Raw genomic sequence first — 25,178 nt, 5'->3', positions numbered from 1 at the left:
GGAGGGACAGGGGAAGGACAGACAGAGGACGGACAGCGGACAGACAGCACGGAGGGGCGAGGGCGCTCCTCGGGCCCCGCGGAGGAGAGAAGCACGGACTCTGGGAAGGGGTGCTGCTGAGGAGAAGGTTCCGGGGGTCCCAATGCCTCTTCACAGGTACCGCAGGTGGGGGGCTTGCAACAGGGATGCGGGCCGAGAACTGAAAAAGCTCAGGTGGGATAGGATGGGAAGGAACAACGAAGGATCAAAGAAACCGAGCACGAAGGGGGGGGGGGGGTCGGGGTCCTTTAAGAGAAAGGGGACGCGGCAGTGTGGCGAGGTAGGTGAGGCCTGAGGCCTGCGGCACCCCAAGGTGATGACAAGGCAGGCCCGGTGGGGACGGAGCGGCAGCGCTGGGGTGCCGGGGTGTAGGGGAGGCCCAGCCACAGATCCGGAGTCCCGGGGGGGGGGAGCACAGGCAGGCACCCCGCCCAGGAGAGCAGTAACAAACCCAGCAGGTGGTGGGACCCGCCAAGTGGGGGGCCAGCGCCCGCAGGGATGGGTCCCCGCAGCGCCCCCAGCAGCTCACAGCACCAACTTGACTCCCCGAGCAGCAAAAGACGCACGCAGCCCAACACGTGACAACTCATCCTGACGTCTTAAAAAACACAAATTATAATAATCGTCAAAGAAGACAAAGATACCACAGTTCTGACGCAAAGGACCCAAACACTACCGTTCTCAGTCACAGCCCTTAGTGCTTAGAGTCACGGGGAAAGGTTTTTGTTGTTGTTGTTGTTGTTTTAGGAAAAAAGGAATGAAAAAATCACAGTGATTAAAAACGTGGCAGGTGCTGAAAATAAACACCCCCCTGCCCCCAACGAGGGCAGCTCGGAAGCTCCCCAATGCTCACCCCTGCCCCCCCCCGCCCCTCCCTCGCGCACCGCACCCCGCTGCTGCCCCCCAGCTGCTGCCCCCCATCCGGGCCTTTTGCAGGACAGTGAGGTATTTAGGAACGTGCCCCAGGAGGGACTCCTCTGAAGCCAGGCCCTCGAAGGGCAGAGGGATACCTCCCACCCCCGAGCCGGGACAAGCCCCACACCCCGAGCCCTTCTCCAGCCAAGCGGCGGGGGCATCGGAGGTGGCTTGGGGACGGGGACCCTCCACGCAGGTGGGGGCGGGGGGGGGGACCTCGTCCCAGGGGCCAAGCAGCCTGAGCGCCCGAGGAGGGGTCTGGCCGCCACCCTGCAGCCCGGGGGGTCCCGCACCCTCGGCTAAAACCCGGACCCACGGGCGTCCAAGGCAGAGGCTCAAATTCTGAGAAGGCGGGGGAAGTGTGCTCAGACCGAGACCCAAACTCTCGGGAACCGGGACTGGGTGTAGACGACAGGAGCTCCATGGGATGGACGGAGAGCCCGGGGGCCCCTCACCCCGACACCGAAGGACACAAGCGCCCAGGGGACCAGGCGGGGAGACAGGAGGGGACCCTGGCCAGCCAAGGAGAGGAGACCCCTGAGGCAAAGTGGGCTTAAGGCAGGGGTGAGGAGGAGCAGGTGGCTTCCCCCACAAATTAGATGAGGCAACAGGGCCCTGGCGCTGAGAAAAGACACACGGGGGTCGGGGCGCATGGTGGGGGGGCGTCGGGGCGCGTGGTGGGGGGGGTCGGGGGACGGAGAGGAGGAAAGAAGTTGGTCGGTGTGGTCCCAAGCCGCTCGATCTGCGGGAGTCGCCCTGCCATCCATCCTTCCCCAAGGGCAGGCTGCCCCAGGGAGGGCACGAAGGTTCGGGAAGGTCATGGGCAGGGGTTGGGCAGGGGTGGGCGCTGCTCCCCCAGACCTCCCAGGCTGCCTGGGTGGGACCCAGGGAGGGAAGGAACCCCCCACAGCCCAGGAGGGGCGCTCAGAGGGTCTCTGGTCACCAGAGACCCCACGACTCAGAAACAAGCTGGAGGCTCAGGAACACAGGCCAGATCGCCCCTCGCTCTGCAGTGTGAATGCGCGGGGCAGGCTCTGACGGCCACAGGGACCACCTGGCCCACAGGGACCACCTGGCGGGGCCCCCGACACGGACCCTGCAGTGGGGGACGCGGGGCACCCTGCGGGTTAGCGGGCAGAAGGGGCCGGGACCCGCCATCTGGAGGAGTCTGGCACCGAGGCTCTCTGCGGTCCCATCTGTGCCCCAAGACACTGTCTGGGCCACAGAAGGAAGCTGCGACAAGAACCTGCCTGGTTAGGAAGTGGGGGCTTGGAAAGGACTGCCATCCCGGAGGGAGGGGGAGAGGCACAGGCTTCCTGCACGATGTCACCAAGTGAGGGCTTGGGCGGGGGGGCGCTTCCCAGGCTCTGCTGGCACAGTGGCCTGTTCAGGCTCACGCGGGGCAGTTAGGAGGAGGGGAGCACACGGGTGAGGGAGTCAATTCAAGTAAAAGTAAATGGGGGCAGGACAGAGGCGGCAGGAGACGAGAGCCGAGCCCTCCCCCACCCGCAGGACCCCGTGTCCCCCGCCGCTGCTGCTCAGTCACACCGAGGTCTCAGACTGCAGCCTCATGACAAACTTGTGTGACTTGGGATCCACAAACTCCTCCGAGAGTTTGAAGAACGGGACCTTCTTGGTGCTCACCACCAGGCTGAAGTCCTGGCGTTTTAAGAGGAAGACGATGCCGTCCTTGAGCCCGTTGGTCACGGGCTCCTCGCTCACCAGTGTCCACTGCTTGGCCAGCCAGCGTTCCTTGTGGTACTGGATGGTGGGTCCGGCTGCCAGGTACCGCTCCAGGAAGGCCTGAGGACGGGTCAGGGGCTGCGTGGGCATCTCTCCCGGCCACCCGCCACCCTCGGCCCCCCGGAGGCACAGCTTCCACACCATCTAGAACATCAGAGCAGGAAGGGGCTGAGCTCATCTGCTTCAGACCCTTGTTTTGAAGAGCCCATGGAGAATGGGGGTGCCACGGGGTCAGGACACGCATGTCGGCACGTGCCCTGAACCAGGCCAGGACCCCAGGCCCCCCGCCGATTCCATTCTGCTCTCATGGAGGCCATCACTCCGCTCACCAAGCGGTTGGGGATGCAGTTCTGGGAGGCTGACAATCAAGAGCAGGTGAAGGGGCAGAGGGGGAATTTTGGGGGGGGCAACCACAGGCCCTTGCAGAGATGGGGACCACGTCTCAGCCATTCCCAGGAGAACCTGGAAGCTGCCCCTGCTCACCACCCGGGAACCTGACTCAGAGCAGAGATCGGGGGGGCAGGGATGAGGAAGAGACCACAGGGGGAAGGGAGAGAGAGGGGTGGGGGGGAGAAGGCAGGGCCGCAGGGCGGGGGCAGTGAGACCACGGAGTGGGGAGGGCGAGGCAGGATGCTGGCAGCACAGCAGGCCTACCTTGGGCGTCATGTCATGAGTGATGCAGAACTCGAGATGCTGCAGGATGCTCTCCATGGTGTGGTAAGGCTGCTGCTTGGTGGTGCGAAGGTACTTCTGCATGGCGCGGGCCATGGAGGCAAAGATGGCCTGGGCTGCCTCCCGGGGGTCCATCACCTCCCTGGGGTTCTTCTGCTCCTCTTCCTGCAGCCGCTTGATGTGAGTGAAGGCCTCCTCCACCGCCACCACAAGCCTGGGGGACAGAAGGGGCCTGGACCAGATGCCCACCCCCATCGTTCCCTCGGCTCCCACCCCCCAGCAGCCCCCCTACTCCCGAAAAAAACACAAACCCACCTGGAGCCAAGGGCTAGGCTATGGGGGCTGGTGCGGGGGCGCAGGTGCATGTGCATGGGGGAGGGGCAGTAAACAGCTGTAGACTCGGGGAGCCCGGGCGCAGGGGCCCAGCATCATACCAAGGCGGCAGGGACCGTGCTCTGCGACAGAGCAGCACAGCCTCACCTGCAGACCCCTTCCCACAGGAGACCCCAAACCGCGCAGACCCCGGCAGCGGAGGCAACGTTAACATCCGGCGGGGGGAGGTGATTATGCAACGAACTGACGACACACCGGGAAGCAGAGGCGAGAACACTGCAGCAGGGCGGCCAGGCCGGGCCACCGGTCGTCGAGGCCTGGGAGGGACGCTGCGGCGCACAAGGCCGGCGCGGCGGCCGGTCAACAGCCGGAGAAGACAAGCATCCCGCGGCCACCGAGACACGAGGGCAGGGAGTGGCCCTGGAATCCAAGCCCCGCGTGGGGCGCCGAGTGGTCATCGGGAACACCAGGCAGCGACAAGACGCGACCGGCCGCATCCCAGGCAATGGCGCAAGCTCACCAATGGCGTTCAGGGAGCAGGGAAAAGCAGCCAGTTCACGTAGAAAGCAGACGGACACACGGCCGCGTCGGGAACCCCAGGAACCGGGGGACTTCGGGCAGCTGAGGGCGGGGTTCTGGGCGCAGGGAAAGGGGGCCGGGGTGCGGCCAGTGTCTGTTATCCTTGAGCTTCCCCAGAGCGTCTCCGTCAATGTCCTTTGGAAAAAACCCTTTCGTCTCAGGTGACACACGGGACAAGTTCTCTCCGGGTTACAACCGGGGTAAGAGTGGAAGGAAACAGACCCCAGAGAGCACTGGCAACGCAGGCGACCCAAAACCCCCGCCTGGGGTCAGGGTGAGCGGGGGGCGTGTGCATCTCTGGGCTCCTTCCCACCAGGCCCCCTTCTGAGGCAACCAGAGGCAGAGAAGTGACAGCTCCTCACGTGGGGACAGGAACAGGATACCGTCCTCCCTTGCAGCCTGGAGGCGTGGGCAGAGGGGCAGCGGTGGCGACGGTCAAGGCCTGGGGCCCTCTCCTACCGAGGCCCCATGGAAATCGCCACAGGCCACAAGGGACTGGGCAGCAGCATCACCAGGAGACTCTTCAGGCGACTGACGTGCGCAGGATAACGTGAACAGGAGGCAACGTGACGGTGTTTAAGAGGCATCAGGACGGAGCGCCGCACCCTCATTTTCCGCAGGCCGGGAGCAGCGTCCCGGGGGGCATCCGGCCGCAGCCCCTGCGCTGCAGGCGAGGCTCCCGCAGTTCTTCAGCTCCCGGCAGCACACAGAATTCTAGAACGTTCCCCTGGTTCTGCGCCAGCACATTCCCAGCACCCGGCTACTCCACTAACTCAGTACGTTTTGCAGATACAACTCAAGCACCCAACCAGCGGACTCGGACCTTGTCGCCGGGGAGATGACCGTGGCCTGCATGGCCTTCTCACAGGAGACCTTGAAACGCAGTTTTCTCCAGGTGCTACGCAGCCAGACAGTCCTGCTCTGGCTGGGAAAAGCGAACTGCCCATGGGGCCAGCGACCCAGAATGACGGCGCCAACAGCCCGGGAGCTTGGGAGGGCACCCGGCTCCGGGAGTCATCTGCATTTCAGCCTGCGACGCTGAGCGGAGGGCCCAGCTGAGCCAGGCCTGCCCCGTGGGACCTGAGCTGAAGAGCCTGCTGTGCAAGAGCGCCCAGCTCCTGGGACTTAGGGCGGCCACAGGACGCGGATGCACGCACTGCACCCCATCATGCTTGCTCACCTGCCCCCCGCAGTCACGGGGACCCGCAGCAGTGCCCCCGCCCCCGCCTGGCCCAGGGACCCACCTGGCCCTCCGCTTGCGCACCCTCCGCTCGTGCTCGGCCTCCTCGTAGTAGTATTCGTTATGGCTGTTGTCCCGCCTCCGAGCCGCGGCCGCAATCACAGCCCGGGACTGGCCCGTGGAGTTGTTGGTGCTGTTCTCTGCGCGGGAGCAGGAGGAGACACGGGCAGGGTCACTGCACCGCAGGCTCACTTCCCATCCCGGGGAGTCCGGGGACAGCAAGCTGACACACCCAGAGGACGCTGTGCCCGCCTCCTGCCATACGTCCCGTTCCCAGCCCTCCTGGTCAGCACAGGCCTGCAGGCCAGCAACAGGGAAGGCGAGAGGGCGGGAGGCCCTGGAGCTCAGAGAGCTGAGGGCTTAGGACGGGGGCTGGCGAGCGGACGCAGAGAAGCCAGATTGGGGGGGGTGGGGGCAGGTGGCACAGCATCAAGGGACAGGGAGCAGAACCAGCAGCTGACCTCAGTCACCTGGAGTCAAGGGGAAGGACAGAACAAAAGGAGGGGGGGAAGGTCAGAGGCGGCGGAGAGAACAGGGAGCAGGGACAGAGCCCAGCTCACAGGGATGGACGGATGGATGGACAGATGGACAGCCGGAGAGCCGGGCAGGGCAGGGGAGCCGGGCCGCTCACCCTCTCCGAGGGAATACACCTTGAAGCCAGACACTTTCTTGGCCAGTACGGACTTGGGCAGGTTGAGGAGGGCGGGGTTGTAGACAGGGAAGTCATGGTAATACTTCTCCAGGATCCACACGGCCACGCGCTGGATGCTGTGGGGGAGACGGCGGGGGGTGGGGGACAGACAAGGGGGGGCCAGGGGAGGGAGACATCAGGACAGGTTGGCGGGGCAGGAAAGGACACGGGGACGGGGACAAGCCGCTCCCGAGACGCCTGGCTCAGGGCCCGAGGTCTACTCACCGGGCTCCCAAGCCTTCCCCAGGGCTGGGCCTGCTAGTCCTTCCCTGCCGTGCTGAAGCCCAGGGGAGAAAGGCCATTGGGCCTGGGTCCCCACAAAGGGTCGCTTCCTCCCCTGCAAGAGTCCCTCACCATTCCCTATGGGGACCAGGAGGTGCTCCCGAGGCTGTGTGGCCTGGTGGGGGCAGCGGGACTCCCCTTATCTTGTCCCTCCTCTGGCCAGCTCATCTCGGTGACCCTGACTTGAGGGCTCCCAAAGGCTGTGCCTCCAGGAAGGCTAGGAAAGGGGTTCCCCAAACCCCCGTCCGCACCCCACACCGTCCTCCTCTGTGGGCCAGCCCTGTCTGAGGCCCCAGCGGGTCCCTGTTTGCCGCCCAACCTGCCCCAAGGCGCTGCACTGTTGGGGACCACCTAGGGTGTGCAGAGGACAGCGACGTGCCCCTCGGCCTCGGACTCCTCCCCACCAGCCCCTCCAGCGCTGCTCGCTCTCTCCCACTCTCTCCATCTCTGTCTCCCCCCACGCCCCAGGCCCCAGGCGGCCTCCCTGCCCCGCGCACCTGAGATGGCCCACGTTGTAGAAGCGGCTGGCGCCGTCGGTGGAGCGCACCACCTTGAGCGTGAACTGAGGCTGCAGCTGCCGCAGCTCCAGCAGCACGACCGCCAGGTAGTGCACGAAGAGCAGCGCGTCCACCAGCGACACAGCGAACTGCACGACGCCCTGGTAGCTGCGCTCGCGGGCGTCCAGGATGCGCACCCCGTAGAAGAGCCAGTAGGAGACGACGAGCAGGAAGACGAGCACCATGAGCAGGGCGCGCAGCACGAACACGCGGGGCAGCGAGGCCTTGGGCCGCCGGAAGAACAGCGCCCAGCTGCCCAGCAGCAGGATGAGCAGCTTGAAGGCCACGGAGATGAAGAGGCCCTCGCAGGCCGTGCCGCACGGCTCCAGCTCGTCCCGCCACAGCAGCGGGGGCAGCAGCAGGAAGGCCAGCGGCGTCAGGAACGACAGCAGCGCCAGCGTGGCCCCCGCCGCCACCCCCAGGTGCCGGGAGCAGTCCAGGGGGACGCTGTCCTCCATGTCCTTGGCGATGCGCGTGAGGTCATCGTGGGAGATGCTGTGCTCTGAGGTGCCCGTGACGACTGTGGTGGTCTCCCCCCAGTTGTCATCCTACAGCAGGGGCGGGGTGGGCCGAAGCAGCGAGGAGGGGGAGGAGAGGGAAGAGGGAGGGAGGAGGAAGGAGAGGGAGGGGGGAGGAGAGGGAGGAGGGAGGAGGGGGAGGGGGGAGGAGGGGGAGGAGAGGGAGCAGGGAGGAGAGAGAGGGAGGAGGGAGGAGAGGAGGGGGAGGGGAAGAGGAGAGGGAGGGGAAGGGGAGGGGGGAGGGGAAGGGGAGGAGCAGAAGGGGAGGGACAGAAGGGAGTGGGGAGGGGCAGGGGCGAGGGGGGAAGGGCAGGACAAGAGAGAGGGGGCGGGGCGTGGAGGGCGGGGCAAGGTGGAGGGCGGGCGTGAGGGCGGGGCAAGGTGGAGGGGCGGGGCCGGGGCGGGGCAGGGCGGGCGGGCCACAGGGGGCGTGGCCACGGAGGGCGGTGCCGGGGAGGGCGGGGGGGGGGGGCACGGGGGCGGGGCAGACAGCAGAGCAGGGGAGAGGAGAGAGGGCCATCAGCCAATACGCAACCACCAAAGTATTTGCAACCACCAAAATATTTGCGGAGCTCCACCGGGTGCCCAGGCTTGGCCCCTGCAGGGCTGGAGCACCTGAGACCTGGACCCTCACCACGCACATGAGCAAGCTCAGGAAAGAGCACCAATGCCCAGATCTCACCCAAGAGGACAACAACCTTTTTTAAAAAAAAAAAAACAAACATGATTTGGGGGCGCCTGAGTGGCTCAATCAGTTAAGCCTCTGACTTCAGCTCAGGTCATGATCCCAGGGTCCTGGCATCGGGCAGGGTCCCCTGCTCAGGGAGAGTCGCCTTCCCCCTCTCCCTCTGCTACTCCCCTGGCTCATGCGTGCGCGCTCGCTCTCTTTCTGTCTCTCAAATAAAGAATCTTTAAAAATAAATAAATAATAAAAACCAGAAGATTTTAATGCTCATCCAAAATTGAGAATCACTGAACTCACTTAACAATCCCTAAGGCCTGTTTATTCACAATGGGATCCGCGGACCAGCAGTGTGGACAACTCCTGGGAGCTCGTTAGAAACGCAGCGTCTCAGGCCCCACCCCACGCGGACTGAACCAGATTCTGCACTTTGCCAAGACCCCCACGCATCACTCAAACATGAAGACGCCAGCCACAGGAGCGGAGGCACCAGGGGCAGAGCCAGGCACAGGCAGGCACAGTCCCGGCAGGCCACCTGCAAACCAGACTAGGCCAGAAGCACCTACTCTCCAGAAGTCCAGAGCCACTCACGGTGTCTGATTAAGGGAGTGACCTGACAAAAAGCAGCGTGGCAGAGGGAAGAGAACCCCAGCCAGGAGGGGGAAGGCAACAGTCAGTGTAGGGCCCGGGAGATGGACACACTGAGCATCACTCTGGGTCTCGGTGCCTCCCTGCCAGCTCTGTGGGGCTGCCTGTTCCTGGCAGTGAGGGTGTAGACAGGCTGAGGTCCCCGGGTGTCCTCCTGCGTCTGCTCCACTCCAGCAATCTCTGCAGGAGCCAGATGCCATCCCACAGAGGAGGCCCACGACCACCAGCGGCCATCAGTGCCCATGCCCTCCGCTCCCAGACAGCCCGGAGACACAGAGCCACGGGACTAAGACCAGAATGGGGAGTGCCGGCAGGGTCAGTGATGAGGGCCCTGAGGAATCTCCTTCCCGAGGACAGGAGAAGAGTCTGATGTGATGATAGGAAGAGGGTGCGCTGACCACTTTCAGCTCCAGGACCTGGGTCCACTCGTCACCCTGGGCTGACCCCCAGACACGCTGCCCACCCTCTCCAAGGATCAAGGTTTGTGGCCTCCTCTGCCACAGCTGGGGAGCTGACCGGTCCCAGGGGCCCTTGAAGAACCCAGGAGGCCCGGTCTCAGGGAGAAGACAGGACTGGGAGAGAGGGAGGAGTATACCCCCGAGGTACCCATCTACTCCCAACACCCAGGGAGTCCCAACATCAGTGACAGATTTCCTGGGAGGGAAGAGGAGCTGGGAGTCTCCAGCCCACGATGCTCCCAAGACCGGAAGGAGAGGCCCGAGTCACCTCCAATCCTGCCTCTGCCCTAGTCTGTGTTCGGCCTACGGGCCTCCCTCCCAGGTGAGCACTGGGGCCACAGCGATGGGCCACAGGGGTTAGGGCCGGGGCAGCCGGCTGGGGCGCCCCTCCGCGCTCCCCCTTCCTCTCCCCTCCCCCTCTTCCACTGACTCCGCCCATACCTGCTTCCCTCCAGACCCAGGCGATGTGACACCAGAGGCAGCGGCAGCGCCCATGCCTCAGGGTTTGGGGCTCAAGGGAAACCCTGGGCTGCCCCCACCCCCAGACCCCCCCCAATGCACCCTCCTGCTCCTGGTTCCAGCCCACCTGACCCGCTGGCCTCAGCCCAGCTCACCTTACCTCTCTGAGAAAGGGATCTCTACCTGAACTCTCTGAAGTCTACCCAAAGAGCTCCTACCTTGGGACACCACGCAGGAGGAAGTGTGACACGGGATGCCCTCCCTGGTAGGGCCTCTATCCAAAGAGACCAGGGTTCCAGGCCCTCCCCCACCTGGTGGGCCTGGATCCAGCCTCATGGAGCAGCCCGAGAACACCTGGCCTGGACCCCAGCCCCCTGATGCTCACCCGCTCATCCCCCCGCGTGGACTCGTTGTCCAGCAGGGGCTCCCCTGGAGCCTGGATTGTCACTGACTTGTCGCCGCGGCTCCCGTCTCGGCTCTTGGAGCGGTGCCGGTCGCGGCGGTCCCTGCAGCAGGCGGCCGGGGGGAAAAAGCACGGACGGTCAGAGGGGGACCCGGGTCTTCACAGCAGCCCATGCGCGTGCCCACCCATCCAGCACCCAGCACCCCCTCCAGCACCCAGCTCAGCCCCACGCCTGCCCACCTGTGCTTGCGGGAGCTGCGGGAGTGGCCCGACTTGTAGGAGTAGCCCGAGTACTGGGACTCGGTGTCCATGGCGTCCGAACGCCGCGCCTTGTAGCGCTCCAGGGCCACGGGCTGGGGCCTTCTGGGGGGCCCCACAGCCACCTCCTTCAGCACCGGCTTCTTCAGGCCAAGGGGCACCTTCAGGAAATCAACCGTCACCCTGAGGGACTCTATCTTGCTGGACGGGTGGGCTCGTCTCAGAGAAAATCAAGCGGCACTCCTGAGAAGAGGACGCAGCTGGTTAGGAGGGGCTGGCGCCCCTGCGGGGTCAGGGCAGAGGCCAGGGCCGCCCGGGCTGGGCCAGGGGGTGCGGGGAGGGCAGCCAGGCCGGGCTGGCGATGGCCACGAGGGGTGACCCAGCCCTGGGCCCCTAGGGTGGAGAACCTGGCTGCTTCCTTTATTCTCAGCCGGGGGGACTGTGGCTCACGGATGGCGGGCTCCGGCCGGGCTGATGGGCCAGGGCTACCGGGACCCCGCGGGACAGAGCACGGTGGCCTCCGGGCCACCTCTCCTTCCCCTGGACCCCATCCGCGCTCCCAGCTCGGAAAAAGCCCACTGGAGGCGGGCTCCTACATCAGCGACAAGCCAGGTCAGGCGGGCTGCTCGCCTTGAGGCCCAGAGGAGTGCGTGTGCGTGCGTGTGCATATCCGTATGCATGCATGTGTGTGCGTGTGTGCATGTGTGCACGTGTGCGTGTGCACAGGCAGACAAGGGGACAGGGTGAGGGATGGAAGCGGTGGCTGGGGGGGTGGTGAGAAGGACAAGGCAGGAGAAGCCACCCTCCCCAAGCCTGAAGCCCCGGAATGGCGAGGCCGGGAGTCTTCCTGGCTAGAGCTGTGCTCAGGGGCAGCGTCTTTATCCTCTGTAGATACAAATGGGCCCGCGGTACCCGCCTGCCTGGCCCTCACCCCTCGGCACCCCTGGGTGCCCCCAGCCCCTACCGCTGCGGCACCGTCCCCTCGCCCCACCTCGCCCTGCACACCTTGGCCACGCACGCGCCCATTTCCCAGCCTCACCCGCCGGCCGTGGGCTCGCCGTCAGGGGAGGCTGCTGGGGAGCCCGGCCCTGCATTGCCAGGCTGGTGGGGTGGATGCGTACCCCACCCAAACCGGGGTATGAATAACTCAGGGCAGGGGGGGTGGCAGGCCTAGGGCGGGGGCGGGAGAGGCCGCTCTGGGGGTTCTGCAAAGTCCCTCCAAGAAATGATGCCTGGACCTCCAGAGGGAGCAGCAAGGAGCCAGGCAGGCTGGAGGGGGGCCCCAGGAAGCCCAAGGGCAGCAGGGCTCCGTGGACGTGGACAAGGCAGGAAAGACCAGTGGGGCTGGAGCGGAGGAGCAGGACGGGGAGAGGGAGCCGGGATGGGGCGCCATGAGGGATCCAGCTGCGCGGGCAGGGGCTGGGGCAGGGGCTGGGGCAGGGGCTGGGGCAGACGTGGGGGGGCGAGCCGGCCCGGCGGACAGACCAACAGCCCAGTGCGGGATGCGGCACTAGGATGGATGGGGCCCCCGAGGCCGGGCTGATGGGAGGGCGGCGGTCCCAGCATGAGAGGAGTGGCAGTGCCACCACCAGGGCAGGGGGAGCGGGGAGGGGGCACAGGTGGGAGGAAGGCAGTGGGCTCCATGTCCAGCGGGCCAAGGCCACGGCCGTGGACAGGCAGTCGGGGAGGCCGCGGGGGTTCAGGGGATCCACACTTGGAGCAGTGGGAGCTGGAAGCGCTGGGTCACGGGAAAGGGTGCGATCGCCCAGCAAGAGGGACAGGTACGGGGTTCCGGGGCATCCCAGCCTGTCAGAGCAGGCAAAGGGCCGGCAGGGTGAGACCAGAGCAGGAGGAAGGCCCCGAGGGGGGCTCGGTGGCGGCAGCAGCCCACCACAGCACGACTCGAACACAAGAGCGTTTGAGGCCCGAACAAAACCGGCCGGTCACATGCTGCCAAAATGTCAATCAGGTTAAGAACTGAAATGGGTTTGCTTCCGCGTGGTTGTTAGCTGTTCCCCAACTAAAGCAAGTCCTCAGCAAGTGGAGGGCAGGAAGCGTGAGGGTGTTTGTGTCCCCACCGCCCTCCCAGGGGCGAGGACCCCATGACCGACTGGCGACCTGGCGACTGCACTCGCCCCTCTGACTCTCGGGGAAGCTGCCCCCACTGCAGGGGGACGAGATCCGTCTCCTCGTGCTCGCAGCAGCCACCCGGAGGCCCCCCCCCCCCGGGGCTGGGCCAGGTCTCTCAACAGCCCCACATCCCGTCGAGGCACATGTGTGACACACGCACACTTATGGACACACACCTGAAACCTCAAGCCACCCCAACCCTAAGAACCGTTGCCACGCACAGGGCCTTACTCAGCACCTCGTCCACAGAGACACGCGGGCTCCTCCGCCCTGGCTCCTGAGAACCCTTCCCACTGGCCTAGACGTCAGTATGGTTCCCGTGCCTCGTGGGCACCACCTCGTGGGCACCGCCTCGTGGGCACCAGCCTGGCCTTGCCGCAGCCTATTCTCATCCCCAAACCTGAATCCCACTGGGAGGGGTCAAGAGAGTAAGTGGGTTATTCTCACAGAGGGAGGGGCAAGTAGAGGGGAACGGACCTTCCCTCGCCCTTGTCTGGACAGCTCCCCATCCCCTCAGCCTCACCCCTTCTCACTCCTGCCTCCCTGAGCCAACAGCCCAAGGGGCCCGGGCCCTGTATTCGAGACCTGACTCTCCCCCCATCCAGCTAGGTGACCACAGGCAAGTTACTTGACTTCTCTGTGCTTTGTAGCCTGGTAGGCTCGTCGGTACAACAGGAAAATAATGACACGCACTTGGCGGGGGTGACGTGGGGGTCCTGGAGGTGAAAGAAGTGCTTTTATAAACTGCTCAGCTAGTAATCAGTTAAGGAATTAATATGCTCTGGCTGCAGGGTCGCCCACACTCCGATCCCCAGACACTTCCTCTGAGACTTAGGAAAGAGGTGGGGTGAATAAATGCTGCTGTTTGTACTACTAAATACAGAAGTCACACGCACACCCACGTGCTCGCACACATGCGGCCCGACCAGACCCACTGCAGATGCGCCCAGGAGGGAAGCCGGTGCCACTGCGTCTCCCCTACGGATAAATGTCAAACCAGACCCGGGTGCCAGCCCTCCTAACCCTTTGTTCCGAGCTGCTCAGCCTTGAGCCCCTGCCTTCCTCCCGGCCGCGTACGAAGACCCAGCACCCACCCTGCTCCCCTGCCTCGCCTGCCCCTCCACCCGCCTCAGGGAGCCCAGAAGCACCAGGGCCTCCTTCCCCGACCAGAGGGGCCCAGACAAAGCCAATTCCTGAGCCCCTTGCCCACGGTCCCCTCAAGCACCCAGGGAACTGACCCGAGTCTGGAGGGGCGGAGGGGGCAGGGGTGAGTGAGGAGGGGGCAGGAGCTCCCCTCGTTCCATCCATGGGCTCGGGAATCAGGGGTCTGGAGGGTCTCCCCAGTGGGCAGGTTCCCAGGGAAGAGGCTGGGGGCGGGGAGAGGAGACCAACAAGTGGAAATGTCGGAGGTGGACCTCGAGGGCAGCACGACCGGGGTGGACCGCGGGGGGGGCGGCTGGGGAAGGGACCACGCCTCGCAGCGTTCACCTTGCCCCCACCCCCAAGACACACAGACACACTCGCTCGGGGCCCTGCTCAAACCAACCATGGATTATCTGGGGTTAAAAGGAGGCCATAGAGGAGAGACGGAGCCAAGAGAGCCTGTCACAAAAACAAGACCCTTCTCCCCCCAAAGACCTTTCAGAAATAAAATTAATGGAATGTGTCTCAGTACCATCCCAAGGGGGCTGGGGGAGGGGTGGGGGACGTGGGGGCTTTTGTCCCGGCTGCCCAGCTTCTCCCACATTGATCGCCATGGCAACCAAAGCCCCCTGTTGCCTAGGTGATGGCAGCCGGGTCCTGGAACCCATACCCAGCATCCAAAGCGAGGGAGGTTGTGAAGGTGGGGGGGTTAGGGACAGAGGGGGAGAGAATGGGGTTTCTCCTCCGGCAGCCCCAGCTTTTGTCTGAGCCCTGGGATCAGGTTTCTTCAGGAAACAATCGGAGGCCTCTGGAAAAAATACACTCAGAACCTGGCAACAGGCAGAGGGAACAAGGCCTTGGGGGTGGGGGGTTACAGAGGGGGAGGCTGGCGTTGGCCAAAGTGCCGGCTGAGGCCAGGCCTTCCACTCCACCCCACCCGGAGGAGCAGCTCAGGGGGATCGACGCGGGGACCCCGAGGGGCAGGTGCTGAGAACTGGCAGCCAGGCGGCAGGTGCCTCTGATCACCACCTCCTTCCCGCTCCCTGGACCGGGGCCACCCCGCCACCCAGGCCCAGCGCCCGAGCCTGGCGTGGGGAACGGAGGCGGGGCTGCGGGGAGGCGCCCCGGGAGCTGAGGGCCTCAGCCAGGAAAGCAAAGGAGCGGAGGGCACAGGGCACAAACATGCACCTAGAAGGGGCACCTGTCATGCCCGCGCTGGCCAAGGCACCGGGGTGGGATCCTCCGCGCGGGAGAAGAGGCTGGGACGGGACAAGGGGCCGTCTGGCCTGCCAGGGCTCCCGAGCCGCCCACTCCTTAAACGATTGGCCCTTCCTCTTCTCGGCCGCGGACGGCCGGGGAAGGCCAGTCCCGCCTGGACACAGGAAGGGCACAGTCTCCTCTTTGGGCCCCTCCTGCGGACAATGCGGGACACGGGCCCCACAGGCCTGTGGTTCCTTCACAAGGGCCTGGGTCAGACCGAGCCTGCCTTCCCCTTCCCCGCTTCCACCCACAGGCAAGCAAGCGCCCCCCGCCTCGCGGTCCCCAAGGGTCACCCAGCACCCTCACAGGTGCACGACTCCCACCTCCCGGCCCAGATCCAAAGAACCACAGGTCCATCCAGAAAGGCAGAGCCCAGGCAGACGTCGGGCAGATGCCAAGTCACAACCATCCTGCAGGCCGCCGGTTCTCCCCCACCTGCTGGCTCCACCTGGGTGCTCAGCCCGGGCCCCGACAGCCGCGGGTGGCGGCCAGAGGTGCCCAGGGTGGGAGCAGAGGCAGACATGGGGACGGGGCGGCGCCCACGGGTGCCCCGAGCTGCCCCTTCTCTCCGGCACCCCAGGGAGACGGCGCGCTCACCCACCCAGTGCTCGGCAGGTCCCAGCACTAAAGCTGGACACGCGGCCCAGCGGAGGACGCGCGGCCCCAGGTGAGGCCCCCCAGTAGGCCGCCACTGCGAGACTCGCTGACACTTCGGCCGTGAGGTGTGCCCTCTCAAAAGCGAAATTGGGTGCCTCGAGGACACACCAAGGCCGGGTCAGGGAGACCACGGGGACCCCCCTCTTCTCAGCAGCGGTGGGGCGACGGGGGTTTCAACCCCACTCCTCCCGAGCACTGCGCTCCCTCACCCCTCTCTCATCCCTCACCCCTCTCTCATCCCTCCCCCCCGTGGCCCCACCCAGCCTCAGGCCATGGACCAGCCACAGTTCCCTCATCACAAGAGGAGGACAGCACAGGGTAGGCCGGACCCTAGACCAATGATACCACGGACACTGGCTCCCCACCCTCATTCCCATCCCCTGCCCAAGGTCCCAGTGCCCCTGGGGGAGACCAGAGCTAGCAGCTGGATTACTGGGGGCCCGATGGGGAGCCCAGGAGCCCCCACCCCGCTGCCCAGGCACTCTCCCAGGACCGCCCAGACATGAGCTCACCATCCTTCGAGCCCCAGGGCAGGGCCAGGCTCCTTGTCCTCGCTGGGCTGGGAAGCAGGGGACGGCTGTGCTGGGTCACCCCGGGGACCACACTTCCAAAGCAGCTGCTCCCTGCCAGACCCCAGTACAAGGAGCGGCCTAGGGAGAGCGAGCCCGCACTCCGGGCTCCCTGCCAGGATACCTGAGCTCGCGCTGGCCCTGGGGAGGGGCTGGGGGAGCCAGAGCCAAGCCCTCCTCCTCCTCTGCTTCCTCACCTCTCATCCGTCTAAAGCAGGGGTGATGTGGGTGCCCCCCGATGCCCAGACACAAGTACACCCACACTCCTACCCCCCTGAAATCTGGAATGGCTCCCGCCTGCCCCACCCAGCTCCACCCGCCCTGGCCAGGCAGGTTCTGTGGAGACCTGCTCTGTTTCTCCCTCGCACCCCCGCCCCCACGCCAGCTCCCAGGAGGTCTCCGTCCTCCGACACCCCCCCAGCAGCGCGCACAGGTGCCCGAACCACAGGCCTCGTGCCCTCGCCTCCCCCAGACCCGTCGCAGCCAGTCCAGAAGGGAGCACTGGGCAGGGGGAGGGGATAGAGCAGCGGGGCTGAGTAATCTCTCTGGCATGTGTCCCAGGTGGGGGCCCGAGGGGAGACCCAACTAGGCCGCTGAGAAGGTAACAGGGAGGCCTCGATGCCCCACAGTCCCACCCACCAGGCTGGGAACTTCTTCCTCCTTCGGCTGGGGCGAAGGGCTGGCCCCTACCTGCCCACCAGGTGAGCCGTGGAGGAGCCAAGAGGAAAGCAGGCACTGGAGTTGTCCTCAGGGACACAAGGTGGACAACGGGAGGGGAGCAGGCTGCGTCCGCCCCCAGGTCAATCCTGTGCGCCACGTTCCCACCCTCGAGGAACATGAGCGCCTCTCCGTGTGCACCCACCGTCCCCAGTCGGGCCCCTGACCCCGGGTGACCCACCCAGCCTGCTCACCCGGCCTGGGCCTCGGCGCAGGAGCCCTGGGCACCCACGCGGGGAAGGGACTCGACCAACCTTGGGCTCACACGTGTCGAGGGAGCGGGCGGGTGGGCTGCTGGCTGGGAAGACTGGCTCCTGGGGGAAAGGTGGTCGGGAGGTGCAGGGTGGGGGGCCCCAGGTGTGACACGTGGGTGACCGTGGGTGCAGGCGGCAGGTCGTGGTCTCCCCACGCTGAAAACCTCCCCCTCACGTGTCAGCCCAGGGCCCCCCCCATCAGGCAAGTGACTCTGGTACAGGAAAACCAGGCCACCCAAAAGGCCCACATATGATCGGCCTCCAGCGTCCTGCGTCCCCACCCGAGGCATCCCCCACGCCCCCCAGCCCTTCTACCTGCCACCCCCACTCCTGCAGTAAAGCGGGTGACAAAACAAGTGTCTCTGTTCACACTTGGTTGTTTTTTTTAAGTTACTGCGTTCACACCTTGGACTCAGCACCTGTTCCCGTCCAACCCCCACGTACCCTAAAAAGCCAGGGGCCCCTCCCCACTCACACACAGATGCCCACTCTCTCCTCTGGTGGGGTCAGGGGAGCGGGAGCTCTCTGGTGAAAGTGGGGGTCCCAGGGATGTTTTGGGGGTTGCCCGGAAACAGTCCAGACCATGAGGGCCAGGCCCCTTGGCATCGCAAACAAGACCCCATGGGCTGGAGTGACCAGAGCCCTCCCACCCCGTGTGAAGTGGCCCACAGACAGGAGGGGGGCCCCTGGAGAGGCTCCTGCCCCAGGCTCCAGATCGGCTCCTCTCGGGGGACCCCATCCGTCTGGGAGCCCCCACCCGGCCGCGCCCTCACAGGCGGACGTGAAGCCCGGGCCCGCCTTCAGGAGACAGGCCGAATGGTTCAGGTCCAAGAGTGGAGGCAAAAACGAGCAGTCAGATCCCGCGGAAGGAGGAGCATCACGATGGAAGCGTGGTGCCGTGGGGGGGGGGGGGGGCGGGAGGGGCCCCCGGCACAGCCTCCCGGGAGCTGTGCCATCTCAGGGGAGCTGCTTACCACCTATGACCTCAGTTTCCCTGCCTGGACAGTGGGGGTGACAGTGCCAACTCCAGGAGGTCAGGCATTGTCGGCAAAATAGCGTATACAGAGCATCACGGAATCGTCACAGACGGCCACAAAGCGTTGGTTCCCACCCGTCTGTCCTTTGGATGGCCCGCTCCGAGCCTCCCGCCTCCATCCCATCACCTCAGGTGAGAAGACGCACCCAGACTAGGACGGAATCCCTGGCCGCAGGCCCCCAGAGGACGAACCCCCCCTGACTTCCACCCCCAGAACCCCCTTCCCATCCTCTGCCTCCTTGGGGGGCTGCGGGTGGAGGCCGGCCCCAGATCCCATCCCCCCTCGTTCCACGCTGAAGGAGGCAGGGCCTGGAGCCCCCCCCTCCCCCGCTCTCCCGCAGGTGCTAAGCCCAGCCGCGCGCGCAGTGGCAGGGAGAGGGGACCCCAAGTGCGCCGTCCAGCCCAGCCCCCCGCTCTCCCCCGCTTGCCCCTCACTGCCCCACCCCGATCACCAGGCCGATTCCGAGGCTGCTCTCCCAAACCTGTTCTCAGCTGTCATGTCTGTAATTACCAGCCTCGCCAGGGGCATCAGACAAGCACAGCAACACCTCATTTCCGAAGGGCCCCACCAGGCAAGGCCTCAGCCTCCTGCTCTGCGCGGAGGGAGGGACCGGAAGAGCCTCGCTGACCCACCTCATTTCCCCCGGGGTCCCAGGAGGGCTGCCTTGGTCCCATCACCAGGAGAGAGATACAGCAGGGAAGGCTGCCGGGGTGGGGCTGGAGGAGGCCTCGCGCCCAGGCTCTTCCCTCGCCTCTGCTGAACAAGGTTACCCACCCGCAGAGGGCGAGCGAAGAAATTTCCGACAAGGGGGAACCCGATGCCCTGTAAAACCTTAAGACCGGTACCCAGAGGGTAGATGCAGCCGGGAGGGCCCCACCCAGGAAAGACACAGAAGGAGCAAGTCCAATAAGGCCCCATCCTCCCCCCAGACCCCGAGAAGAGGCAATAGTGTCACAGCCCCTCCTTCCCTTTTACCTCCATCCCCACCAACCCCACGATGGGACTTCCTTTCACACGTAGGGAAACTGAGGCCAAATGCCCCCCCCACGCGCCGATCCTGCAAGACCTTACAGTACCGCGCTGCATGCAGCCCGCCAACACCCCCGATGCTCCCGGTGCGCTCAGCCTGTACCCGCAGGGCCCTCCTCAGCACCCCACCCCACTGCGCCCCGTCTGCCTAGCTCCTCCTTCAGATCCCACTAGGGGCCATGCACACGTGGAATACGATGCAGCCAGGAAAACGAGGGAGGCTGTGACACCAGCTCTGGCGTGGGGAGCCTTGCCGGGGTGGCGCCTGCTCAGTGAAGGCAGGACACACGGCAAAGACCACGTGTCACCGGTCCGTTTACATGAAACGTCCACAACAGGTAAATCCACGGCGGCGGAATGAAGACGGGTGCCGGCCAGGTGCAGGGGGCGCTTGGGGACAAGAGCTCCTAGGCTGGGCTCTGCTCTGGTGGGTGGGGGGGGACATCAGACAGGGGCCCTGGCGGCACAGCACAACCGCTGGAAGCGCCAGCACTCACTTTCCAGTGGTTCCTTCTACCTTCTGGGGCTTTCACGTCCGTCCATTCGCACACACAGCCGGCTAGGGACCGTCCGCCCCCCGCCCCCCACCTCGCCCCGTCCGCCCCGTCCTGGCCTCCTGCACACACCTCCGGACGGCACTCACGGGCTCCAAGGGCGTGTTGGCACACGTCGCGCCTGGGATGGCCCGGCCCTCCTGCCCCCGCGCCAGGCAGGGTCCCCCGGAGGAGCACAAGAGCACCGGGCCGTCCCCCACCCCCCCCAACCAGGAAGGCCTCCCAGCTGGGGAGCACCCCCACCCCCTGGGGCTCGTTCTCTCAGCCGGGGAGCACCCACCCCCGGGGCTCACGGCTCCCAGGCTCCGGGGCGCCAGCTCCCCACGCCCCCACTCAGCCCGTAAACGAGCGACGAGCGACGTGGGCCGCGTTATTAGCTCCACTTCACAGGTCAGGCTTCAAAAAGTCCCCTCTCCCGGCCCAGGTCTCAGGAGCAGGAAGTGGCGAAACGAGAGGCAGGAGCAGAGGCAGGAGCGAGCCGAAACCGAGGTGGCGGCCACGGGCCCGGGGTTCCTCGAGGATCACCCCACCTGCGGCGGGGGAACCTCCAGACACCGACGGGCCAGAGCCTGGGGCGGAAGAACCTGCCCCGGGTCACGGCCACCACGAAGCACTAGTTCCAAGCAGTGCGGTCAGGAGCAGCCTGGGGTCCCTAAGACTCAGAGGGGACGAGGAGCAGCCCGAGCTCTCGGCCCTCGTCCCCCCCAAAGCTTCTGTTAGCCAAGTACACGCCCCCCTGGAACCGGAAGCGCCTCTTGGAAGGCCGATGAAGAGATAAAAGTCTGTCCTGCTCTAGGGCCAGGAAAGGGGGGCCCTTCGTCAGACTCGGAAGGAGCAGAAGGCGCAGAGGGGGCACAGCGGAGAGGCCTGCCTTGGGAGGATCACAGGGATGACCAGGCCGAAGCAAGACAATGGGGCGGGGGGGGGGGGGCCTGATGTGGTCCCCGGCTCCAGACCAGAACTCCTTCCAGAGACGGCACCTCCCACCTCCGACCACGACGGCTCCTCCCTGGATAACGCCCCGCCAGACAGTAGAGCAGCATACCCGGGAGCCAGAGCCCCCCACCCTACACTCAGGTGCCTCGCTCACCCTAGGGGCCCTACCCATCAGACAGGTGTCCAGCTTGGGGGATCCTCCATCTGGTCCTTCCTGCTCGGCCCCCGGCCCTGGTCCCAACAGGTTCTAACGCCCACTACCCTTACCCCCCCACCCCGAGTCTTAGGAAAGCGAGGGAGCCCTTGGGACTAAAGAGGAAGCATTCCAATTACACGTGCCCTTTAGGGACTCAGACATTCCAATTCCAAGTACTCAGAGACCCTGAAAAACTGGTCACCACCTCAGCCCCTAAAACTAGGCGGCTCGCGCCCACTCCTGGCGGCAACAGCCAAGTGTCTGGGAGGGAGACAGGAGAACAAAGCGTGCGTCCTAAACAAGAGGGTCAGCCCCTTCCCTTCACCCCAAAAGAGAAAGGACAAGAGAGAGGAGAGGCAAAGGGGCCAGGGACACATCCACCTCCCTCCAAGCTCTCAGGACGGTGAGGATGGCCCACGAGGGGTGCCCACCCTGTCCCCAACGCACGGACGTTCACTTGCCCCCTCACTGGCTCAGCTCCTGTGCCTCACCCTCAGACCTGGCCCCAGACCTGGCCCCACCCCAGCCACGCTGTTCACCAGGGAAAAGGGGAACTACGGGGTCCGCCCGTCGCACACACACACCTGCAGACGCTCCTGGCCCCCCACCTCCCCAGGCGCCCCCCCCCTCCTTCTCAACCCTTGGACACACCTCCACACTCAGTCTCATCCCCCCAGCCAGCTGCCTCCCCTTGCCTCCACCCTGTCCCCAAACTCCTGACGTCAGGAACTGTAGAGACCTGGAGGCAGGGCAGTTAGCGGGCTCCGAAGTCCAAGACTCCAAGGCGCTTTCCAAGAGAACCGGGGCCTGGGCCTGGGCCGCCAAGCCTAGGATGCGGCCTCTCCACGGACTGGAACCCAATCTCTGATGGTGCGGGAGGACCGTCTCCTTTCTCTCCCTGACTCTTCTAGTGGCCCGATTCCTCTAGGACTACAGCCAGAACCCCCGTTCCCCACAACACCCATCCTTTTCTAGAAAAACCCACCCCATGCACCCAAACAGGCACCTCTTGAGATGACCCACTCCCTCCCCCTGGTCGTCTCAGATACCTAAAGCACTACCCTTGAGCCCAGACAGAGCCACCCAAGAAGCTTCGGAATCACCCAGACGGCTGTCCCTTTGGGCTTTCTACCAGGAAAATCTGTCTGCAGAGGCAAGAGGTAACACCCCCAGCACACAGGCGGAGATGCACACGCCACCTAAAGGAAGGTACACACGCTGTACTTCGTCACCAACACAGATCACACACAAGAGAACAGATTCGCTCTCCCCCTTTCCACACAGGTGCACACACACCTATCCAGGTATGCCCTGTTCTGTCCTATACACCCACCTTCCTGCTACCTACACCTTTCTTTCCCAGAAACCCCTCTGCAGTGCACACACACACACACACACACACACACACACGCACACACCCCTTCCCCTGAGTACACACATAAATGCACATCCAAACACACGGGAGATACACGGCCAGCTCCCTGGGTGCACACACAGCCACAGAAAAGCCCCTACACCTCCGAAGCCAGGGGCCCACCTGCAGGAACACGGAGCACATCACGGAACCTGCACACACACACACACAAACAAAAGAATCACGCACACTGATCCTCCACCAGTGCTTTAAAGCTCCCTAATGCAGCCCCCCAGCCCCCCCACAATGGGCAAGCGTGAGTGGGGAGCGGGTGCGGCGCCTGTCCCCGGGGCCCATGCACCCGGCCCGCCTGCCCGGCCCGGCCGCACACACACCCCCTGGGCCGGTCCCCAGCGCCACCCTGCACCTGGGATGCTCACCTGCCCCGTCCCCACACCCCCGAAGGTGTGTCCGCGCCGGGCCCCCAGGCCAGTACCTGCAGCCTCCCATCCTCGCACCGCCTCTCCCCCGCCTCCGCCGCACTCCCGGTCTCCGGCTTCCACCGGCTCCCCCGGGATCACCAGGCCCCCGCCGGGGCCCCGGGCCCAGGAAAGTCCCCGGCTCTCCAGGCCCCGGCTCCGCCCCCCGCCTCGAGCCCCCGGCCCTCCGCCAAGCTGGGGGGCTCGGCCGGCCGGAAGGGGGTGGGGGTGGGGGTGCCCCGCCCGCGCCCCCGCCCCCGCCCCCCCGGCCGCCCTCCTTTCCCGTTTCCCGTCCTCCTTTCTTTCTCCGGCAAACTTTGCCGGCGCCCCGCGGCCCGCCACTCACCGCGGCCGCCCAGTGCGGGGCTCGGCCGGCGCCTTTGTATGGGCAGCGCCCGGGGCGCGGCGGGCAGCGCGGGCGGGGGCTCGGGGCTCGCGGCTCGCGGCTCGCGGCTCCGGGCTCGCGGCTCCGGCCGGCGCCCCCTCCGCGTCCCACGCCGCTGCCTGTCCCCGCGGGGCCCCGGGGGCAGGGGCCGGGGTCGGCGCTCAGGCTCCCATGGCGGGGCCCAGCAGCTCGGACGCGGGGGCCGGGAGCGCACCGGAGCCGGCGGCCGGCGGGGAGGGCGGGCGCGGGGGCGGGCGGCGCGGGGGCGGGGGCGGGGGGCGCGCGCTCCCGGGCGCCGCCTCCCGGCTGTTCCCGCCGCCGCGCCCCTCCCGCCGCCGCGCCCATTGTCTGCGGCCCGGCTCTTCCCGGAGCCGCCGCTCCCCGGCCGCCGGCCGCCCCGCGCGCCCCTCTGGCCCCGCGCACCCCAACATCGCCGGCCCCGGGCACCCCTCCCTCCCCGGCCCCGCGCACCCCTCTATCCCCTGCCAGGGCCTGGCCCCGCGCACCCCAACATCGCCGGCCCCGGGCACCCCTCCCTCCCCGGCCCCGCGCACCCCAACGTCCCCGGCCCCGGGCACCCCTCCCTCCCCGGCCCCGCGCACCCCTCCATCCCGGGGCGCCTTTCCCCGACCCGCCGACGACTCTCAGGCCCCCCGGGCCCCCGGGGATGGAGGGGAGCGTTCGCGCGGGCCGCAGCCCCTGCCGCCCAGAGTGCGGTCCGGGCCGTGGGAAGATCGGCCCCCACCCCCCGCCCCAGGGCTGCGAGAAGGGAGAGTCGTCTCTGATTTTAATTAGCGGCGGGGACGCTCCCCGCGGCCGAGCATCCGGGGATTGCCCGGACACCCGCACCGCCGCGGCCCCCCACCCCCGCTTCCAAAAATAATTTAATTACTCGGCGCTCCGGCTGCGAGCGGCGGCCCGGGACGCTGCTCATTAACACTTCGGGCCGCCCCTCGGGTTTGCGCGCTGCGATTAATTACAGAGGGATCCCGGCCCGGGGGGCGAGGGCTGCGGAGGGGAGCGGGAGGGGAGCCGGAGGGGAGCCGGAGGGGAGCGGGAGGGGAGCCGGAGGGGAGCCGGAGGGGAGCCGGAGGGGAGCGGGAGGGGAGCGGGCCCCGCTCCAGGAAACCTCCGAAGGCCCTGGCGGCCCTGACCCCAGTGGCACAGTCTCAGGGCCCAGGGGCCTCAGACGGCCTGCAGTGGGGGCGCGACACAGGGGCTGCGGGGGTCACGGGGTGTCCCACATAACCGGCTGCTCTGCCTTGGAGCAATCCAGGGAGCCTGGTGGGCCTCCTGGAGCGGGGCAATAGCCCTGAACCCACCAAGTCTCCCCCGTCACAAAAGCCTGGGTTGTGGGAAGTCCCCGTTCCCCTTGGAGTGAGCGGAAGCTTCCAGTGTGATTATATTATCATGTTATTGCGCTGCAACCCTGCACTTACCTGGAACAGTAATACTTCAAAAGCACCTTTGCATACCTGTCCCAGGCAGGTGCTCTCACCATCTCCCCATCTTCCAGCTTTTGAGTCCCGGTACCTTCTCACCCAACCCTGTGATTAAGAAGTCCCAAGGGAAGGAGATTCCCAGCCTCGGTTCCTCACTTGTTTGGGATTTTTGCTCCTCCCTGGCGAAATGTTTTTCACTGAGACTGAAGCTTAGGCTGCACAGCGGCCCATTCTCACCTACCTGACCGCGAGGACAGGGCCATCTTCATCTGCGTTGTTACCCTTCAAAGATGGAAAACGTTTAGAAACGCTTCCCTTCTCCTTGGCCCAAATCCTGGCCTCTCGTCACCCCACCCCCCATCCCACACCAGGCGTGAGCAAGTGACTCAGCCCCAAGACTGCCTGCAATATGCAGAATCATTATTTCTGGTACCCGAGTCCCGCCTGAGTCTAGGTGCTTGCTCAATTGGCCCCGGGCTACCCCCCAGGACCTGCCCCCCAGGTCCGGGCAGTCTGTGAGGGACGGGGGGGGGGGGGGGGGGGGGGGGGGGGGCAAGGA

At 66.0% G+C, this 25,178-nt stretch overlaps 1 protein-coding gene across 5 annotated transcripts; it reads right to left on the bottom strand.

Annotated features, from left to right (window-relative positions):
* Nucleotides 1-900: 900 nt before the first annotated feature.
* On the bottom strand, nucleotides 901-24,939 carry VANGL2 (VANGL planar cell polarity protein 2). Of its 5 annotated transcripts, none has more exons than XM_055333981.1 (8): nucleotides 24,861-24,939; nucleotides 10,460-10,720; nucleotides 10,202-10,322; nucleotides 6,992-7,599; nucleotides 6,153-6,289; nucleotides 5,526-5,661; nucleotides 3,352-3,583; nucleotides 901-2,757 (listed from the first exon to the last, which is right to left on the bottom strand). In XM_055333981.1, exons 2-8 carry the CDS (start codon nucleotides 10,528-10,530, stop codon nucleotides 2,497-2,499), a joined length of 1,566 nt encoding a protein of 521 aa, XP_055189956.1. In that variant the 5' UTR covers nucleotides 10,531-10,720; nucleotides 24,861-24,939; the 3' UTR covers nucleotides 901-2,496. The 5 variants fall into 5 exon arrangements, with proteins under 5 accessions (XP_055189956.1, XP_055189955.1, XP_055189959.1 ...); XM_055333980.1 differs by lacking the exon at nucleotides 24,861-24,939 and adding an exon at nucleotides 23,139-23,416; XM_055333984.1 differs by lacking the exon at nucleotides 24,861-24,939 and adding an exon at nucleotides 22,810-22,891.
* Nucleotides 24,940-25,178: the final 239 nt, after the last annotated feature.

Source organism: Nyctereutes procyonoides, unplaced genomic scaffold (genome assembly GCF_905146905.1).
Source record: "Nyctereutes procyonoides isolate TBG_1078 unplaced genomic scaffold, NYPRO_anot_genome, whole genome shotgun sequence".
Lineage (NCBI taxonomy): Eukaryota > Metazoa > Chordata > Mammalia > Carnivora > Canidae > Nyctereutes > Nyctereutes procyonoides.
Note: the sequence above shows the minus strand (reverse complement) of the source record. Positions and strands in the feature narration are given on the sequence as shown.